The sequence below is a fragment of the Furipterus horrens genome, unplaced genomic scaffold (assembly GCF_987537825.1).
Source record: "Furipterus horrens unplaced genomic scaffold, mFurHor1.1.pri manual_scaffold_5, whole genome shotgun sequence".
Classification (NCBI taxonomy): domain Eukaryota; kingdom Metazoa; phylum Chordata; class Mammalia; order Chiroptera; family Furipteridae; genus Furipterus; species Furipterus horrens.
The window spans coordinates 128,750,078-128,771,147 of NW_028327175.1; the positions used below are offsets into that span (position 1 = coordinate 128,750,078).

At 37.5% G+C, this 21,070-nt stretch overlaps 1 protein-coding gene across 1 annotated transcript in view; it reads right to left on the bottom strand.

Annotated features, from left to right (window-relative positions):
• Positions 1-269: 269 nt before the first annotated feature.
• Positions 270-21,070, bottom strand: part of MOSMO (modulator of smoothened) — a 70,925-nt gene continuing 50,124 nt past the window's right edge. The window contains exons 2-3 of the mRNA XM_090279221.1: positions 6,701-6,913; positions 270-1,084 (exon numbers count right to left, since the gene is read on the bottom strand). Coding sequence (XP_090135347.1) covers positions 900-1,084; positions 6,701-6,913 — 398 coding nt within the window. The 3' untranslated portion in view covers positions 270-899. The remainder of the gene's footprint in view (positions 1,085-6,700; positions 6,914-21,070) is intronic.

Here is a 21,070-nt window from a genome sequence, read left to right on the forward strand (position 1 = left end):
ACAAAGAATGAGGTAAACTGAAGACTCTCTCCACTATGTAGCCTTCAGATAAATGGCTTTTTTTAAAATTGAGTTCTAGGTATGCACACCACAGTGTTTTGCTAGCAAAGCATTCAGAGTTCTCTTCCAGAAACTGTTTGCATGTGTGTATATAAATTTACACACACATACACACATATATACACACTGTATACTGCATCAGCAAAATATATATTATATATATTTATATAAATATAATGAATATTTCCTCCACCCACCCACCCCCAGCAACATGTTTCTTAGTGTTTGATTTTTTTTTTTTTTGTACACATAGAATAGGGAATTTCAGAATTTTTACATACATTTTAGCAAACAAGTTTTGATCTATTGGCTTCTTGGTGCAATAACACAATAGCAATCCCTTCTGGTGCCAAAGGCTCATACTACTTACAAGGAAGCTGTGAACACTAATTTCTTAGAAGGTGAGGCCAGCCCCACAGGAACTTCTCTTGCATCCCTCTGGTCTACCATAATTCATAAATACTTAGAATTTTTCCCCCTCAAATGAATCATTAGACGTTAACAACAGAACCAGAGTCACAAGGGCCCCATGCTTTTCAGTAGAAAGTGTCCTCCTTCACTAGGCTGCTATCACAGTGCAGATCTGACTGCCTGAATATGTGCTCAGGAGACTTAGTCAACATTGTCTGTATTTGGTTATGAAAAAGGCTCTCAATTTTTTAAAAAATCCAAAGTGCATAGTGAGAACTAATCAAAGCATTTTCTTTTCTTTTCAGCATCAGTTTCATCTAAGCATCTTCCTACTCAGATGCCTTGCCTTTGTCCTCCCAACCCTCCAAAAATAAAAAAATAAAATAAAATTTAAAATAATTAAAAAAGTCAAGCAATTTAGACATTCATTAGCCTGGTAAACAAACTTTGCCAGCAAACAGAAGTCCTACTATTGTAAAGAAAATTGATAAGACAAAAAGTACATATGATGACCCAACTACTGTGTTGTTGGGTAATTTATAAGGTTGACCTCCGACTTCATTGATGTAAAATCCTATTGGAAATATTAGGGCAGCCATACAGAAAAGGATCACTGTAAAACAAACCAAAACACAACATTAGTAACATGGTTTGGTGATTAGAAAAACAATGAAAATTGATACAAAGGAAGTTTATAAGAAGGATTGTAGATGTGTAACATGGTCAAACCTGTTAAAATGTAAGCCACTTGTCAAAATATTTGCATACACTACAGATTACCTAATATCCCCAAAGCCTAACAATTCAATTCAGTAAAGGCTGGGTCAGCCTTTCAAATATCAGCATTAAGAAAGGTCCCCAAGCCTGCTAAGTACTTGCTTGTGTATTATTATTGACCTTTAAGAGTTGTGAATAGGGTTAAGTTCTGGCTGTACTACTTACTAACTGTGCAATCTTAGGCTTCTGGTTCCCTTCTGAAAATGGAATAAATGCTAGAAGTATTGGGTTGGCCAAAAAGTCCATTTAGTTTTTTCTGTAAAATAAAAGACACATTTTTCATTTTCACCAATAACTTGATTGATTTGCATATTTTGAGTATGCCAGCTATCTCCAACTATTGGCCTCTAGTGCATAGAGGCCAGGGGTGCTGCTAAACGTCTTCCAATGCATAAGACAGCCCCACAGCTAAGAATTATCTGGCCAAAATGTCAATAGCACCAAGAAATTTCGCAAACCACTTCTGACACATTCGATCAGTCACAGCACCTTCTCCATACATTGCACAAATCTATTTTTTTTTTTTGCATTTCAGTGTGTTTTTACCTTTCTTGAAATAATAAAGCACAATACGCCAAAAATGTTTCTTCTCTTCATCTTCAATATTACAATGGCTGCAGAAAAAATCACCAATTTTGGTTAATTTTTTTTAAATGCACACTGCTATGACAGCAGTCACAATACAACCTAACAAAATTTTCTAAATGAAGTTAAAGACAACTAAGCACTACTAGAGTCATCTTACAAAAAAACTAAATGAACTTTTTGGCCAACCCAATATAAACAAAACATTATTGAGTCCCTGGCACAGTGCCATGTTGACAGTAAATGCTGAATAAATGTTGCATATTGCCATGTTAGTTATTATTTTACCAAGTCTCTGCTCCTCTAAGTTCATATTAGTTAGAAGGAATAGGAGAAAAGGTACATGTAAGTACCATTTACCTTACTCTGATTTAAAGTCAGCTAGTGGAAGAACCTCAGACTTCAGGGATGATAAGCAAATTGTCAGAGTGGTTATCTCTCATCATGGACAAAGTTTCAAAAAACAAACAAACAAAAAACAAACAGCAACAACTGCCTGTCTCTGTCAGGTTTCTGAATACAAAGAGGTTCAAGCTGGAGAGGGTGGGAAAACCTTTTGAGTTTTGTATACAAACACAATGAAATTTAATATTTGTTAAAATGTTTTAGAAAAATATCAGAAAACCCACTGTCTGAGTAGAAATAATTCCACAGGCCACTATATTAGCAGACAATGTGTTCCCCTGTGCTACCAGAGAAATGTCCTTCTTAGTAAATGCAAGTTACCTATAGATACGTCAGTTTTTCCAAGAAAATAGTTTATGCTTTTTGAAAGCACACTGGTCAAAAGTGTACAGTCATTCTAATTTCTCTGGAGGCACAAACATTTCTTCAGGGTAATGTGAAGATAGATTACTATACTCACTGTATATGAAGAGGTGAAGCTTTCCATTACTATCTGAATGAGAAAACTTTCCAAGTTAGATCTCTTCCCAGGAATACTGACAGAGTTCTGGATAACATCGGCTGACACTTGTCCTAAATTACTTTTGTATTAATCAATCAACAAAATTTAATAGAGTCCTTAAAAAGTAACATTTTCTCAAGTAATACACTAACTTAAGAAATATACCAGCACCCTTGTTTGTTTTGCACTATTTAGGTGAATTATTTTATATTATATACTCAGTTTATTTCACTTTGGGCAAATGATCACACCAAATAATTTTATATAAGCAAATTTAGATTCTTTTGGATATCTACAATAGAACAAATGAAAAATCCAATAATTAAGTGTTAGACATTTTGGTCCTTCTGTTGTATAGTCAGCAATAAATAACTATCAGTGATACCAATGCCCACTTATCAGTATTATTTGTCACCAATTTCTATAAAAATAAAAAGATTTTACTTATTTATTTTTAGAGAGAGGGGAAGGGAGGGGGAAAGAGAGGGAGAGAAACACTGATGTGCGAGACATCGATCAGTTGCCTCTTGCATGCCCCCAAATGGGAACCTGGCTCACAACCCAGGCATTAGCCCTGACTAGGAATTGAATCAGCGACTTTTTGGTTCACAGGCTGGCATTCAGCCCACTGAGCTACACCAGCCAGGGCTAATCACCAATTTCTAATAGTTTTTATCCCTTAATATGATTTGATAGGTAAAAAGAAACCACAATCTAAGTAGCTATACATAATTTATAAAAACAAAGGGATACAATTAGTTTTGAAGACAGTTTGTTTCTTAATGACTAAGTTAATTTCAAAAACTAAATAATTTAGAAATATGCAGATATAATTTTATTCTGTTAACTAATGTATCAACTTTATTTTTATTCTTTCCTATTTTCTATTGTAAAATAAAAAGCTATAAATTATAATAATCATTTAGTATTTCACAAGACTTATTATTTTCCAAATTGGTTAGGAAAAGCTTAATCAAATTTAAAAGAAGCAATGAACTCTTATTCAATCTAATTTTGATTTTTAATCCAAAGAATTAGGTGCTCTATACTTCCTGGTGATATTTAATATGGGTAGATAATTTTTCTTTTAAGCTATTGAGACCTGTAAAGTTACTTTAGATCTTAAAAATTATTATTTTTATTTTTTTAGTTGAACTTATTGGGGTGACAGTGGTTAATAAAACCATACAGGTTTCAAGTGTACAACTCAATAAAGCATCATCTAATACTGATAATATCTATCAACTTTTGATAGTTAAGTTCTGGGTCCTAAATAAGCCTATAAAGACTTAATAACTTCATGTCCTCCATGGTAGTTAGAGTCAGGTATCAGGTGTACTGGTAGATGAGGATGTAAATTATGGTGCCAAAGAAAAGGACATATCTTTATTACCCTTTTCCCTCCATAGGCCAGCCCCACCCTGTGTGGCTCTCCTCTGAGTGATTTCTCCACTATGTAAACCCAGTAGAAAATGTTACCCTCACATTCTTACCAAACTACAGCTTAACTGAGACAGAAATATGTACAATAGAGTTGATGATATACAATAGTGAAACACGGGGTGGTGGGGGGAGCAAACCTGCTCAGGACTGCCAACCCAGTGGACTAGCTCTAGTAACAAAGAACAATGTATTTAAGGAAGCTAAGAGTAAATGCAGTTCTATGTTTTTGTAGATGTCATAAACTCCAAGATATACTCTTGAACTAAAAACCAAGGTACAGAATAGTATACCCAAAATAAATATGTATTTATAGAACACTCATATATATGTATACATGGAACACCTTTGCATGTTTTTATGCATGGAACACCTCTGGTAGGAAACCCTAGAAGCTAGTAACAATGATTGCCTCAAGGAAAGGGGTATTGGATATCTGGGTTACAGGGCCACAAATGAGACTTACTTCTCACTTGGTGACCCTTTCATAGACTTTGAATTATGTATTATATGCTTATTATTTTAAAAACTTAAATTATTTAAAAAATAAAGGAAAAACACACTGCATATGGAGGTAGCTACATATACTCAAATATTCTCATTGAAGGGAAATGAAAAACAAGATAATCCATTCTTTACCTTTATTGGGTCACAAGGAACAGTGGTTCAGTGAGTACCTTAATACTTTTTGTACTCACACTACTTTGCTAAATTATAGGATTTTTTTTCATATTCATAGTACATGCATTCCCAAATTTCAACTAAATCCAGAAACTACATCCTTCTTTGATTTTACATAAAGAGTGAATTCTATCTGAACAACTAATTGTACCAATGAGTAAAGATTCTCTTTAAATTCCTCACCAATACCCTTCAATTTAGCAGCATTGTCTCTATAACTGCCTCTGGACCTACTATCTAGAAAAGAACTGTTTTGGGAGGTCTGTCTGACTTCAAACAAGATCATCACCTTGTTTACCCTTTGTGACAGCATGGATAGAACTGGAGACTATTAATGCCAAGTGAAATAAGCCAGGCAATAAAATACAAATACCATATGATCTCACTCATAGCTAGAATCTAAAAAACAAAATAAACTCTACCAAGCAAAATAGAGGCACAGAAACAAAGAACAGACTGTAAAAGGGGAGGGAGGAGATTGGGACTGGTTAAAAGAAGGTGAAGAGACTAGACAAAGAACATATATGCATCACCCATGGCCTTGAACAACGGTGTGGGGATTGTCGGAAGGAGGGTGGAGGTGGGGGAGGGGGGAGGGAGGCAAAGGGGAAAAATTGGGACAACTGTAATAGGATAAACAATAAAAAAACAAAAACGTAAAAAATAAAATAAAAAGATCACCACCTTGTGTCATATTTCTTAACAAGAATGGAGATTTTTTTTTTGTCAAAAGTAACTTGACATAAATTTTAAAATTAAGGTAGATATAGAGACAAAAATAAAACAACAGAACTGGAAACAAACATTAAGAGAAAGAAATTCATGAACTAATACCCCATCTTATGGTCTTTAAGGATACATTGAGTTTTAACATTAACAGGGATATGTTATGAGTTCTAAATGAAAATATCAAGTGAAACTAAGCTATGTTGTAATATTCATTTTTTGAAATTTATGCAAACCTGAGATAATTTTAAGACACTGAATCAAAGTTAAATCCTATAGTATTTGGCATAAGTCTTGTCATTCTGTACCTTAGAGCAGGGTTTCTCAACATGGCCTTATTGCCATTTTGGGCCAGAGAAGTCTTTGTTGTGGGATGATTCTGTGCACTTGTGGGATGTTTACAGCATCCTTGGCGTATACTCACTAGGTGTCAGTAGCATCCCCCTACTTGTGACAAGCAAAAATGTTTCCAGACATCGATGAATGCCCCCTAGGGACAAACTGCTTTAGAGGGGAAGAAGAAAGCAGAATTATAGAAATAACTTTTCTTTGTGCATTTTTGTTTCCTTTAACTTGGGATAAGCCTCTGATGTGTTTTGAAATTAAACCAATTCTACAAAGTACAAGAGAATGTGCAATATGTAAATATATCAAACCCTTGAGCATTGATTGATGGAGTAAGAAATGTTGAGAAACAGGTATTAAATAACCAAATGTGTTGATTTTTCAATGGTCACATACAACTGACAGTAGAAACTAAAAATCAATGGTATTAAAAAGCACATCAGCATCTTAATCTAATTTAATCTGTTATATTTTTGTATAGATTTATCTTTATTTGATATAAGATACCAATTTCAAGAAGAGGAAAGACTCGGGTTAGTAATAGCTCTGAGTCACAGACCTAGACCACTCATGTCACAATGTGAGCAAAAATAAAATACATTAAATTAGCATTTCATACAAAGCAATTAAGATTTTAGATGTCCTGGTGTTGTGATGAGAATTATGAAAGAAGTGAAGGGACTGCACAGTTTATCTGATTCTTGGTTATCTTCATAAAAAGAGCAGTGTGCATGCCTTCTAGACAAGCTACTAGCACGGGTTACTTACTTCCAGTGAATGCTATCCATCGAGCATATTTTGTAGCTTCTCTTCGCCAGTGGGAAGCCACCAACAAACCACATGTGACAGTCAATGAAATGATTCCCATGATGATAAAAAACAGTGTGGTGACCCACTCTGGGGGAAGCCGAGGTGGGATGCATGTTCGGTCTCGTCCATGGATTGTTTGACACTGTCGCACAAGGCCCACAGTGAGTGCTCCTGGGGAGATGCAAAAGGTGGGAATGTTTTAGTGGGTTTGGCATACCCAGGGGATATTCCCTACCAATACCCCTTTATTCTTAAATCGTATTTCTCCCTTTGTGGGTTATGCAAACACTTAATTCCACCGAGTCCCACTCTCCAGCACTCTGCTATAATTTGTAACGTAGTAATACTTGGCTTAACATACGAAGTGAACTTAAAATAAAACAGCTAAAAGGCAGTTCATTTAATCATTCATTAAACAAATACTTTTCTGCGCACTTGTGTCACACACTGTTCCTAGGTTTAAGGAAAAGATCAGTAAGCAAAAGATGAGGATCCTGCTCTTATTAGCAGAAAGAACTGGAAATTTTGTATTCCCGATCCAAGACTCATTGTACATTATTTTATTTTAGCTGAGGAGAAAACTACTTTTCAGGAAATTTAAAGCAAACTTAAAAAGTGTTTTAGCATAATATACAAGTAAAATTAAATAATGAATTAAGTACTAGAACCAATATATTTTATTACAGTTAAAAGGTCTAAGATATTACAATATAAGTATTTTCCATTATATTCAAGAAAATGTTGGAAAAACTAGTAAATTCCCCCCATTTGGTAACTTCAACAATTTTTGTACAATGTACAAGTGTTCACAATTGCCAAACCATTACTGTCACGCTTCAGCAGGAGAACATGAAGACATTAGTGGTAGGCAGGAAGGAAGATGGCGGAGGAGTGAGGGGAGGCTGTGCTTTCAGGCTCCTGAGACCTGTCTGTAGTTTGGACTAATTGCAGACAGAACATCTCAGTGAGCAGCTGGACACTGGCAGGACTCGAGCCATGGCACTGCTGGATTAGAGAACAACCATCTGGGAACAACCTGTTTAGTGAGGACAGTGGAGGAAAAAGGGACAAGACAGGATTCCTGACTGGGGTGGCTGCCTGAGCTGTGGCTGGAAGTACACAAAGGCTTTTTGGCGACCACAGGCTACCCGGGAGAGGAGTTGGGAGGAGAGCGGATCTCTGCCCGCTGACAGAGACAGGACTCGACCAGGTGGCATTGGCACTGAAGGACAGGAGACAGCGTACTGCTGGGCAAGTGAGAACGTAATTTATCTTTATATTTTTCTCTTGTGGACTGCGGAGAGGGGTGGAAAGTTTGGGGGTGGTAGGACATTCTTGAGGAGCACAGATGCAGAGGCACGCTCGTCCACTCCCCAACCCACCCCTTGGGTCGCAAGGGTGCATATAGGGAAGTGCCCTCATTCACTGGCCCAGGTGCGCGGGGCCGCGAGTCCAGGTGCCCCTCGGACACGCCCCAACAGACATAAGACCAGCGACCCAACGGGCACAGGGAGGTCCCACTGGACATGGAGAAGACCGTGCACAGATGCCCCTGGCCAGCTCCAGTGGGCGCCAGGCCGGAGTGTAGACCACTTGCGCAGGTTCTGCCCGTGCCTGCCCAGGCAGGTGTGGGAATGACGGGTGGCTTCGGCGGGAAAACAGCGGGTGGCAGCGACTCACAGACGCTCACTTCTACTGTGCCCAAGTTCTGGGGCCCTGCCCTAAGAGGCGAGAGACCAACTCCCGGGACGCACTCAGCAGGCCTGAGGAAAGCTCTCGGGCTGCTTTGCACACGCAGGGGCGCACGTGCAAAGGCACCCCGGCTAGCCCCAACAGACGCCAAAGGAACGTGCTGTGCTGGCTACTGCGGGTGCACACCGCTGCTGCAAGGAACAGGAACCTCTGACCCACCTCATTAGACCAGCTGTGGACGCAGAAAAAGAAGACGATACACAAAGGCTGAACTGAGTAAAAAAATTCATTTTTTTTCTCTTTCTTAAAGGGAAAGGAAAAAAAACAAAAAATCTATATCTCTAATTTGTTTCATACAATCTCTCCTTCTCATCCTTTCTCTTTAATTGTTGTTTATTTGTTTGTGTGTCTAGTTTAGCCTCCCTTTCACTCTAAATAAATAGAATATAACTACTATATAAATCCAATACTATACAATCCCATTTTCTTACTATATTCTGCATTCTTCCCTCCTTTTCTTCTATTGTTATTAACATATAATGTAAATATTACCTACTGTCTTGCATAGTCTCAACTATTATTAATCTATCATCCCCTCTCTCAAAAATTATATTTTTCCTCCCTAAAAACAACTCTTATCTATTCTTCCTATAGTATAAAAGCTCTAATCTTTCTACATATATATTAAAACTGGCTCGTTGGTTGACGATAGCGAGATAGAGGGTGGGGGATATTTTTGAAGGTGTGGGTATCCTGCTTGGGCTGTGTGTTTATGTTTTTAACAGCATCTCCACAAAAGAACTCAAGACAAAGTGGATAGAGTGACTCTCAATCAACTAGCCAGAAGGAAGATCCTACCAAAGAGCATCTGAAATATAACCAGACAGCATAAACAAACAACATAAAGGGTAACCCAAGAACATCAGGCTCAGGAGATCAAAGAGACTGCACCACTGAAACCCCCAGATCTCCTATAAAGAATCTCATACCACAAAGGTGGGAAGTCAAAACAGATAAACCTAAATAACAAAAACAATCAAGAAGAATCTAACATGGTAAGATGCAGAAATAACCTCTCAATGAAAAGAAAAGAGGAATCCCCAGAAAGAGAGGTAGATGGAATAGACATAGCCCAAATGTCAGACATGGAATTCAAAACAATGGTGGTGAAGAAGCTCAATATACTCGACAACCTTAAAAACAACTATGACAGCCTCCAAGGAAGTTACCAGCAGCTCCAAGAAAATTACAGGGAACTTGCAGAGAACTACACCAGCATAAAAAAAGACATAGGAACTATGAACAAGAACCAAGAAAAAATGAAGAATTCAATTTCTGAACTGAAAAACACAGTAGAATCAGTCAAAAGCAGACTAAATGAAGCAGAGGATCGGATTAGTGAGTTAGAAGACAATGTAGAGAAAAATTCCCAGACAATAGAACAAAATGAAAAAAGACTGAAAAAGTACGAAGAAGAAATAAGGGAATTACAGGATAGCATAAGGGAAAACAGTATCAGAATCACTGGAATTAAATAGGGATATGAAGAACAAGGAATAGAAAAACTGATAGGAGAAATAGTGACAGAAAATTTTCCCAACCAGATGAGAGAAAAAGTTATACAAGTTCAGGAAGCACAGAGAGTTCCAATGAAGAGGAACCCCAAAAAACCCACTCCAAGGCACATCATAATTAAAATGGCAACATTCCAAGACAAAGAGAGAATCCTAAAAGCAGCAGGAGAAAAACAGCAAATAACATACAAGGGAGCTCCGATGAGACTACTGACTGATTTCTCAATGGAAACACTACAAGCCAGAGGGAATGGTCAAAAATATTTCAAGCAATGAAAAACAAAGGCCTACAACCAAGAATACTCTACCCAGCAAGTCTCGCATTCAAAATGGAAGGTGAAATAAGGAGTTTCTCAGACAAAGTAAGACTAAAAGAATACATCTCCACCATACCAGCATTGCAAGAGATGCTAAAGGGAATGTTCTAAGAAAAAAGAGGGAAAAAAAAAGGGGAAAGGAACAGAGGTACAAAGGGAAATGAATAAATACACGCCAATAATAACCTTAAATGTAAATGGATTAAACGCTCCAATTAAAAGACATAGGGTAATGGAATGAATAAGAAAACAGGACCCACATATTTTCTGTCTACAAGAAACACACCTCAAAACAAAAGATTTACATTGACTGAAAGTAAAGGGATGTAAAAAAATATTCCAAGCAAACGGACCGGAAAATAAGCCGCGGTAGCAGTCCTCACATCAGACAAAACGGATTTCAAAGCAAGGGCAATAAAAAGAGACAAAGAAGGACATTTCATAATACTTAAAGGAACGATTCATCAAGAAGATATAACACTGATAAACATATATGCACCCAACATAGGAGCACCCAAATACATAAAGAAAATACTAGAAGACCACAAGAAGGATATTAACAACAATACACTCATAGTAGGGGACTTCAACACTCCATTATCAATAAGAGACAGATCATCAAAGCAAAGATATACCAAGGATATACAGGAATTGAACAACACACTAAACCACATGGACTTAACTGATATATATACAGAACTTTTCACCCTAAAGAAGCAAAATATACATTCTTTTCAAATGCACATGGGACATTTTCAAAGATAGACCACATGATAGGACACAAAACAAGCCTCAACAAATTCAAGAAAATTGAAATCATATCAAGCATCTTTTCAGACCACAATGCCTTGAAACTAAAAATCAACTTCAGAGAAAAATATCAAAGACACCCAAACTCATGGAGAATGAATAACATGTTATTAAATAACAAATGGGTTAACAAAGACATCAAAGAAGAAATCAGGAAATTTCTAGAAACTAATAATAATGAACACACAACAGCCCAAAACCTATGGGACACAGCAACAGCAGTCCTAAGAGGGAAGTTCATAGCAATACAGGCATATCTGAAAAGGCTAAAAGAATCTCAAATAAAAAATCTAACTCTACAGCTACAAGAACTAGAACAACACCAACAAACAAAGCCTTGGGCAAGTAGAAGGCAGGAAATCATCAAGCTCAGAGAAGAACTAAATGACATAGAGACTAAACAAACAATCCAAACGATCAACGAAACTAGGAGCTGGTTCTTCGAAAAAATAAACAAAATCGACAAGCCTCTAGCCAGGCTCATCAAGAAAAAAAGAGAAGACCCAAATAAACAAAATCAGAAATGAAGGAGGAGAAATCATGACTTATACCACAGAAATACAAACAGTAGTAAGAAATTACTACAAAGAACTGTGTGGCAAGAAGTTTGACAACCTAGAAGAAATGGATAAAATTCTAGAAGTATATAACCTTCCAAAACTGAATCAAGAAGAAGTAGAAAGTCTCAACAGACCAATAACAAAGAAGGAAATTGAAACAGTAATCAAAAGTCTCCCTGCACACAAAAGCCCTGGACCGGACGGCTTCACGGGCGAATTTTACAAAACATTTAGGGAAGAACTAACTCCTACTCTCCTCAAACTATTCCAAAAAATCCAAGAAGAGGGAAAAATCCCAAACTCTTTCTATGAAGCCAGTATTACCCTAATCCCAAAACGAGGTCAAGACAAAGCAAAGAAAAAAATTACAGGCCAATATCACTGATGAATATATATGCTAAAATCCTCAATAAAATATTGGCAAAAAGGATCCAGCAATACATCAAAAAGGTCATACACCACGATCAAGTGGGATTCATCCCAGGGATGCAAGGATGGTTTAATATTTGCAAATCAATAAATATAATACATCACCTAAACAAAATGAAAGACAAAAATCACATGATCATATCAATAGATGCAGAAAAAGCATTTGATGAAGTACAACACCCATTTCTGATGAAAACACTCAGCAAAATGGGAATAGAGGGAGCATACCTTAACATAATTAAGGCTATATATGAGAAACCTGAAGCCAACATAATACTCAATGGACAAAAACTGAAAGCATTCCCCCTGAAATCAGGAGCTAGACAAGGCTGTCCACTCTCTCCACTTCTAGTCAACATAGTGTTGGAAGTCCTAGCCACAGCAATCAGACAAGAAAGAAATAAAAGGCATCCAAATTGGGAAAGAAGAAATAAAAATATCATTATATGCAGATGACATGATGGTATACATAGAAAACCCTATAAACTCCACTAGAAGACTACTCAATATGATAAGTGAATTTGGCAAAATAGCAGGGTACTAAATATACAGAAATCGAAGGCATTTCTGTACACCAACAATAAAATATCAGAGAAACAAAAAAGAAAATACCATTTACTATAGCAACGAGAAAAATAAAGTACCTAGGAATAAACTTAACCAAAGAGATAAAAGACCTGTACACTGAAAATTATGCAACATTGAAGAAAGAAATTAAGGAAGATACAAATAAATGGAAGCAAATACCATGTTCTTGGATGGGAAGAATCAACATCATCAAAATGGCCATACTACCCAAAGCAATTTACAGATTCAATGCAATCCCTATTAAAATACTAATGACATATTTCAAAGACCTAGAACAAATACTCCAAAAATTCATATGGAACCAAAAAAGACCCCAAATAGCAAAAGCAATCTTGAGACAGAAGAACACAGCAGGAGGAATCACAATACCAGACATCAAACAATACTACAAAGCCATTGTGATCAAAACAGTCTGGTACTGGCATGAGAACAGACATATAGGTCAGTGGAACAGAATAGAGAGTCCAGAAATAAACCCAGGCCTCTATGGTCAACTAATATTTGATAAAGGAGGAAGGAACATAAAATGGAGTGAGAAGAGCCTCTTCAACAAATGGTGCTGGGAGAACTGGACAGGGACGTGCAAAATAATGAAACTAGACCACCAACTTACACCACACACGAGAATAAACTCAAGATGGATCAAAGACGTAAATGCAAGCCGTGACACCTTAAAAGTCCTAGAGGAAAACATAAGCAGAAAAATTTCAGATATCTCACACAACAATATCTTCACATATACATCTCCTGAGGCAAGAGAAATAAAGGAAAAAATAAACAAATGGGACTACATCAAACTAAAGAGTTTCTGCTGAGCAAAAGAAAACGTCTGCAAGATGAAAAGGAAACCAACCATATGGGAAAACATATTTGCCAATGATATCTCAGATAGGGGCCTGATCTCCAAAATATATAATAAGCTTGTATGACTCAACATCAAGAAAACAGACAACCAATTAAAAAATGGGCAAAGGAACTGAACAAACACTTCTCTGAAGAGGACATACAGAAGGTCCATAATGGACACACGAAAAAATGCTCAACATCATTAGCCATCAGAGAGATGCAAGTAAAAACCACAATGAGATACCACTTTACACCAGTCAGAATGGCCATCATCAACAAATCAACAAATACCAAGAGCTGGTGAGGATGTGGAGAAACGGGAACCCTACTGCACTGTTGGTGGGAATGCAGACTGGTGCAGCCACTATGGAAAACAGTATGGAATTACCTCAAAAAACTAAAAATGGAACTTCCTTTTGAACCAGTGATTCTACTGCTAGGATTATACCAGAAAAATCCTAAAACCCTAATTCAAAAGAACTTATGCACCCCTATGTTCATAGCAGCACTGTTTACAATAGCTAAGTGCTGAAAACAGCCTAAATCCCCATCTGTAGATGAGTGGATCATAAAACTGTGGTACATTTACACAATGGAATAGTATGTAGTAGAAAGAAAGAAGGAACTCCTGCCATTTGGGACAACATGGATGGAACTAGAGAGAATCATGCTTTGTGAAATAAGCCATGCAAAGAAAGAAAAATACCATATGATATCACCTAATACAGGAAACTAAAGAACAACACAAACAAACGAATGAAATAGGACAAAGAGCAGAATAGCAGTCAATAGGGGGGAGGGGGAAGGGAGAGAAATCCACTAGTGGGTTTCGATTTACATTCGAGAATTATTTTTGCTGGCAAATATTTAAAATTGAAGTTTAGTAAATTATAACTAAAACATCTCTCCTCCTTCAAAATATTTCTGAGTATCTATCTCAATGTTGCTTTTCTAACTTCCTGTTTATGGACATGGCAAGGAGCAGTAGGGCTCAAATTTAATTTAATCTGGGTCTATGGACTATGAAGCTTTCTGAGTAGGATTGCATCTTCCTCCTCTCCTAACTGGCATACCATACCACATGAATAGAGGACAAGTCTGAAAAATGTAAATTAGAGCTATGCCTTCTATAAACTAAATGGAAATAAATAACCTGACAGATGGTCAGCTTTAAAAGAAGAGTTGTGCTCCCGTAGTGACAGAAGTCCTTATCATCACAAGTCAGGACCAAATATTCAGCAGCTACATTCTGGGAAAAAAAAGAAAGCTAATGCTAACAAACAACCAGAAGGTATACTGTATATAAGAAAATCAATTCACAAATATTTTTGTGCTTTTCATGTGCTCAACTAATACTGTCATACTTTCACTGAAAATAGACTTTCCTTAAATACATTGTATAAGGGCTATTGCAAACAGTGATCGGCCAATATTGTTGCTAAGACTCATTTTCTTGAATGAGACTCTAGGTCAACATAATTTATATCATACTTATATATTTTCCACAAACTGGGGACTGGGATCTGCAAAGGCAATTGTGCTGTCACTATTAAATCTTCTAAATTCTGGTCCTGTTAGTATTGAAACTTTTTACCAGCTCTTTAAATTTCATCTTTTACTTCAGAGAATTACCTCCTGCTTCTAGATTCAAATCCATTTCTTTTCTTTAAATATGCTTTATTGATTATGCTGTTACAGTTATCCCAATTTCTTTTCCCTTTGTTGCCCTCAAACCAGTGACCCCCTTCCCTCCAGTTGTCCCCCGCCCCTTAGTCCATGGCCATTGGTTGTGCATATAGTTCTTCGCAACATCTTCCTATATACTCCACTCACTCCTACTATGCTTCTTAATTCCTGTACCATCTTCCTCCCTTTCTCCCCTTTCCCCTCCCCATTGACCTCTCCCGCAAAATGTTCCCCATACCTATAATTATTTTCCCACTCTCGTTGCCTACTTAGTTTGCCTTTGTTTTGATTCCCTAGCTTCTGTTGTTGGTTGTTGTGATACAGTTTTCATTTTAATGTTCATAGTTTTGATCCTCTTTCTCCTAAACAAGTCCCTTTAACATTTTATATAACAGTGGTTTGGATCTGATGAACTCCTTCAGTTTTACTTTGTCCTGGAAGCACTTTCTCTGCCCTTTTATTCTGAATGACAGCTTCACTTGACAGAGTAATTGTGGTCGTAGGTTTTTGCTTTCCATTACTTTGAATATTTCTTGCCAGTCCTTTCTTGCCTGCAGTTTCTTCTGAGAAATCAGCTGACAGTCTTATTGGGACCCCTTGGTATGTAATTCTCTTCTTCTCTCTGGCTACTTTTAATATTCTTTCTTTATCCTTAATTTTTGACATTTTGATTATGTATCTTGGTGTGGTTCTCCCTGGGTCCAGTTTTTTTTTGGAACTCTCTGTGCTTCCTGGACCTGTATTTCTATTTGCTTCCCCAAGTTAGGGAAGTTCTGCTTCATTATTTTTTCACATAATTTTTCAATTTCTAGTTCTTCTTCTTCACCTTCTGGCAACCCTGATTTGGATGTTGGCCCACTTATAGCTGTTGCATAGGTTTCTGAGCCTCTCCTCATTTTCCTCACTTTTTGTTTCCTCTTTCTGCACTGGTTGACTGTTTGTTCCTTCCCTATGTTCTGATTTGTTGATATGATCCCTGGTTTTCTTTCCATCACCACTAGTTTCATATGTGTTTTCATTCATTTCAGCAGGGCTAGCCTTCATTCCTTCCCCATCTTGTTTAGGATCTGCTGTTAGGTCTGTAAGCATTCGTATAACCAAAGCTCTGAACTGTGCCTCAGAAAGATTTCCTATCTGCTGAGCCATTAGATTAGATATTTGCTTACTGGTCAGCTGCATGATTGGAATCTCTATCATGATCTGTGCCATCCTGACAGTTTTGTGTTTATCTTTGACATATAGATCAGTGGAACAGAATAGAGAGTCCAGAAATAAATCCAGGACTACATGGTCAACTAATATTTGATAAAGGAGGAAGGAACATAAAATGGAGTGAGAAGAGCCTCTTTAACAAATGGTGCTGGAGAACTGGACAGGGACGTGCAAAAAAATGAAACTAGACCACCAACTTACACCACACACGAGAATAAACTCAAGATCGATCAAAGACTTAAATGCAAGCCGTGACACCTTAAAAGTCCTAGAGAAAAACATAAGCAGGAAAATTTCAGATATCCCACGTAACAATATTTTCACAGATACATCTCCTAAGGCAAGAGAAATAAAGGAAAAAATAAACAAATGGGACTACATCAAACTAAAGAGTTTCTGCTCAGCAAAAGAAAACATCAGCAAGACCTGGCTGGTGTGGCTCAGTGGATTGAGTGTCGGCCTGTGAACCAAGTGCCACTGGTTCAATTCCCAGTCAGGGCACATAACTAGGTTGCATGTCAGGTCCCCAGTTGGGGGCGTGAGTGAGAGGCAACCACACAGTGATGTTTCCCTCCCTCTCTTTCTCCTTTCCCCTCTCTCTAAAAATAAACAAACCAATCAATAAATAAATTAAAAAATAAAAAAGAAAACATCAGCAAGATGAAAAGGAAACCAACCATATGGGAAAACATATTTGCCAATGATATCTCAGACAGAGGACTGATCTCCAAAATATATAAAGAGTTTATACGACTCAACATCAAGAATACAGACAACCCAATTAAAAAATGGGCAAAGGGACTGAACAGACACTTCTCCGAAGAGGATATACAGAAGGTCCATAGACATATGAAAAAATGCTCTACATCACTAGCCATCAGAGAGATGCAAATAAAAACCACAATGAGATACCACTTTACACCAGTCAGAATGGCCATCATCAACAAATCAACAAATACCAAGAGCTGGTGAGGATGTGGAGAAACGGGAACCCTACTGCACTGTTGGTGGGAATGCAGACTGGTATGGCCACTATGGAAAACAGTATGGAATTACCTCAAAAAACTAAAAATGGAACTGCCTTTTGAACCAGCGATTCTACTGCTAGGATTATACCTGAAAAATCCTAAAACCCTAATTCAAAAGAACTTATGCACCTCTATGTTCATAGCAGCACTGTTTACAATAGGTAAGTGCTGAAAACAGCCTAAATCCCCATCTGTAGATGAGTGGATCAAAAAATTATGGTACATTTACACAATGGAATACTATGCAGCAGAGAGAAAGAAGGAACTCCTGCCATTTGGGACAACATGGATGGAACTAGAGAGAATTATGCTTAGTGAAATAAGCCAGGCAAAGAAAGAAAAATACCATATGATATCACATAATACAGGAAACTAAAGAACAACATAAATGAACTAAATAGGACAAGGAGCAGAATAGCAGTCAATAGAGGGGAGTGGGGAGGGAGAGAAGGGGGATAAGGAAGGGAAGGGTTTAGTCAAGGAATGTGTATAAATGACACATGGACATGGACAACGGGGAGGGATATGATTGTGGGAGAAGGGGTGGGCTGGGTGGGGGGGGAGCAATGAGGAATAAATGGGACAACTAATTGAAAAATGAAAATATAAAATTAAAAAAAAAAAAGTAAGCAGTATAGCAGACAAGAATGGCTCTCAATCATGCAAAACTCCTGGCCAATAGCAGTCCTAGAGTTAGGGCATTTAGAGATAGAAGGGATCTCAAAGAGTATCTGTCTTAATCTCTACCATTATGGCTCAGAGAATACTGAAATACTGAGGCCAAGAAAGGGTTCTTGGTAAGTCAAGGATACAAAATAACTAGCAGTGTTGGGATCTAAACTGAGGTTTCCAATGAACCATTCCTACACTATTCCTACCACATAATGCTGACTTCTTGAACACCATACTGAATAAGGAAAATGATTAGTATTCCCAAAAATACCTTCAGAAACATCCATATTTATACCAGGGCATACTTTATTACAACTTGCTAAGCACAGGACAGTGAGTCTAAGAAGAACTTTCATGGGAGGTCAAAAATATACAAAGAACCCTGGCTGGTGTGGCTCAATTATTTGGGCATTATTCCACAAACAGAAAGGTTGTGGGTTCAATTCCCAGTCAGGGTACATGCCTGGGTTGTGGGTTCAGTCCCTGGTCGGGCTGTGTACAAGAGGCAGCTAATTGATCTTTCTCTCCCTCTCTTTCTTCCTCCCTTCCTTGCTCTCTAGAATCAATAAAAGAAAATTTAAAATATGAGTTCTATCCAGAAAAAGTCCAGCCAATGTTAATATAACAAGAAGAGTTTGTGCAACATCAGTGTAACCTGGCAGACAAAGAGAGTGGACTGGATTGTGTGTGAACAATGATAACGCCACTGTGCTAGTCAGTGGGGGTGGTAGACGCTGTTGAGTGAGCATGTGTACTGTGTGGCTGTCACATTCAAAATAACTGAGTGAATAGAGCAACAAATCTGCATCAAATTTTGTGTGAAGCTTGAACATTTCTCCACAGAAACTATTCGGATGATTCAGAAGGCCACAGCTACGAGCAACTGGTGATTGGCAGCTTCATCATGATAACATGCCTGCTCAGGTGACTCAGCCCCGCTACGGACCAGATTTGGCACCCTGCGACTTCTGGCTTTTTTCAAAATGAAAATCACCTCTGAAAGGAAAGAGATTGCAGACTATCGATGAGATTCTGGAAAATACAACAGGGCAGCTGATGGTGAGAGAACTGTGTGAGGCCCCAAGTTGTCTACTTTGAAGGGAATTGAGGTGCCATTGTACAATGTTTCTTGTATCCACTTCAATAAAGGTCTCTATTTTTCATATTACATATTTTTCATATTACATGGCTGGATACCTTCTGGACAGACCTTGTATACACACACACACACACACACACACACACACACACACACAAAGAGGGAGACGGCAGTGGGGAAGGGGGTGGGTGGAGGAAGAAGAACGTATAGAGGGATAAATGGTAATGAAAAAAATACAATAAAAAAATAAAATTAAAAAAGCAAATCAACTATTCAAAAAAAGAGGGAGACCACGTCTTTGGGTTTCTCCTGTCAGTTCACAGGAGTGACTCCTCTTGGTTCCACACTCTAAAATATAGGGTCCTCCCACACTAGCCACTGTTTCTCATAAATCTTCAAAAAATAACCCACTTCCAGCTCATTCGCCTTAAAGGAATAACCCAATTTCTTTGTCTCAGCAAAAAGATTCTCTACTTTGGGATCTTATTTGATCTCCAATGAACCTTGCTTGTTTATAGCCTACTCTCAAATGCCACAATAAGCACTCACATTTGTCTTATTTGCATAGTCCAGAAAATGTGCACTACAACCTTCTCAGAAAGGAACTTGTAGGGTAAGTCATAATAAATAATTTTCCTGATGGTATAGCAAAGGTTCCATTGTATGATCTTCAGGTCTATCAAAATAACTTCTTTCAACTACTTGATATCTTAATGTTGATTAAGTAATTCCAATTTTTTTCTAATAAAATTTACACCCTTAATTTCTACAAGTATAGTAATTCTCCAATACTTAATCAGGTTCTAAACTATTTGGTCATATGTCCATTGACCTAACTGGGTGACAACATATTACAGTGGTTAGAATTCAGACTCTTAATTGAGATTCAGATTCCAGATCCACCACTTACTAGCAGTGAGTTTCTGGGCAAGTTACTTAACCTCTGTATGTCTCAGTTTCCTCAATTATAAATGAAAGCAACAACAAAATAACCTCATAGTGTTGTGTGGATTGAGTGAGAGAATATATGTAAAGCACTTAAAATAAATGTCTGGGACAGAGAAAGAACCTGATATATGTTAAATATTATTAATGATACATTGCTGTTTCACTAGAAGTATGTACTTTACTTTAAGAAAGGGAACAATCTATGGAATTCCATATTTCTCTTAAGTGTATTGTTCTCTCATGGTACCTTTCAGTTCCTTGCTTTCTTGGGCTTAGATGAAAAAAATAATAAACTTGTGTTCAATTGATGTAAATCTATTGAATTAATTAAAATAAATCAGGCCCTGACCGGTGTGGCTCAGTTGATTTTAGCATTGCCGCAAAAAGCGAAAGGTTGCTGGTTCAATTCCCAGTCAGGGCACACGCCTGGTTTGAGGGTTCAGTCACCAGTCAGGGCCCTTACGAGAGGCAACCAATCAATGTTTCTCTCTCACATCGATGTTTCTTTCCCTCTCTTTCTCCCTCCCTTCCCCTCTCTCTATACACAAATAAACAAATAAAAAAATCTTTAAAAAAAAAGAATCAGAATTCTAAAAGTTTAGGGTCTCACAAATGCAAGGAAAGCAAATTTAACACTGAAACAAGTGTTCATTCTGTGCCATTAGCCTGGTCCATCAATTACAGAAGATGATGGATTTAAGAGTGGAGAGCTTTGGAGAAAGACAAAAGCTTTTATTTTGACAGCTGCTACTCTATTTAATCTTTAACAAGCGCTTATGTTCTCACTGTAGTTATATTGGGCTTCAGATTAAAAATGTAAGGTGATATCTCCCTCAAGTTTCAGCATCAGAAAACACTACCTAATCT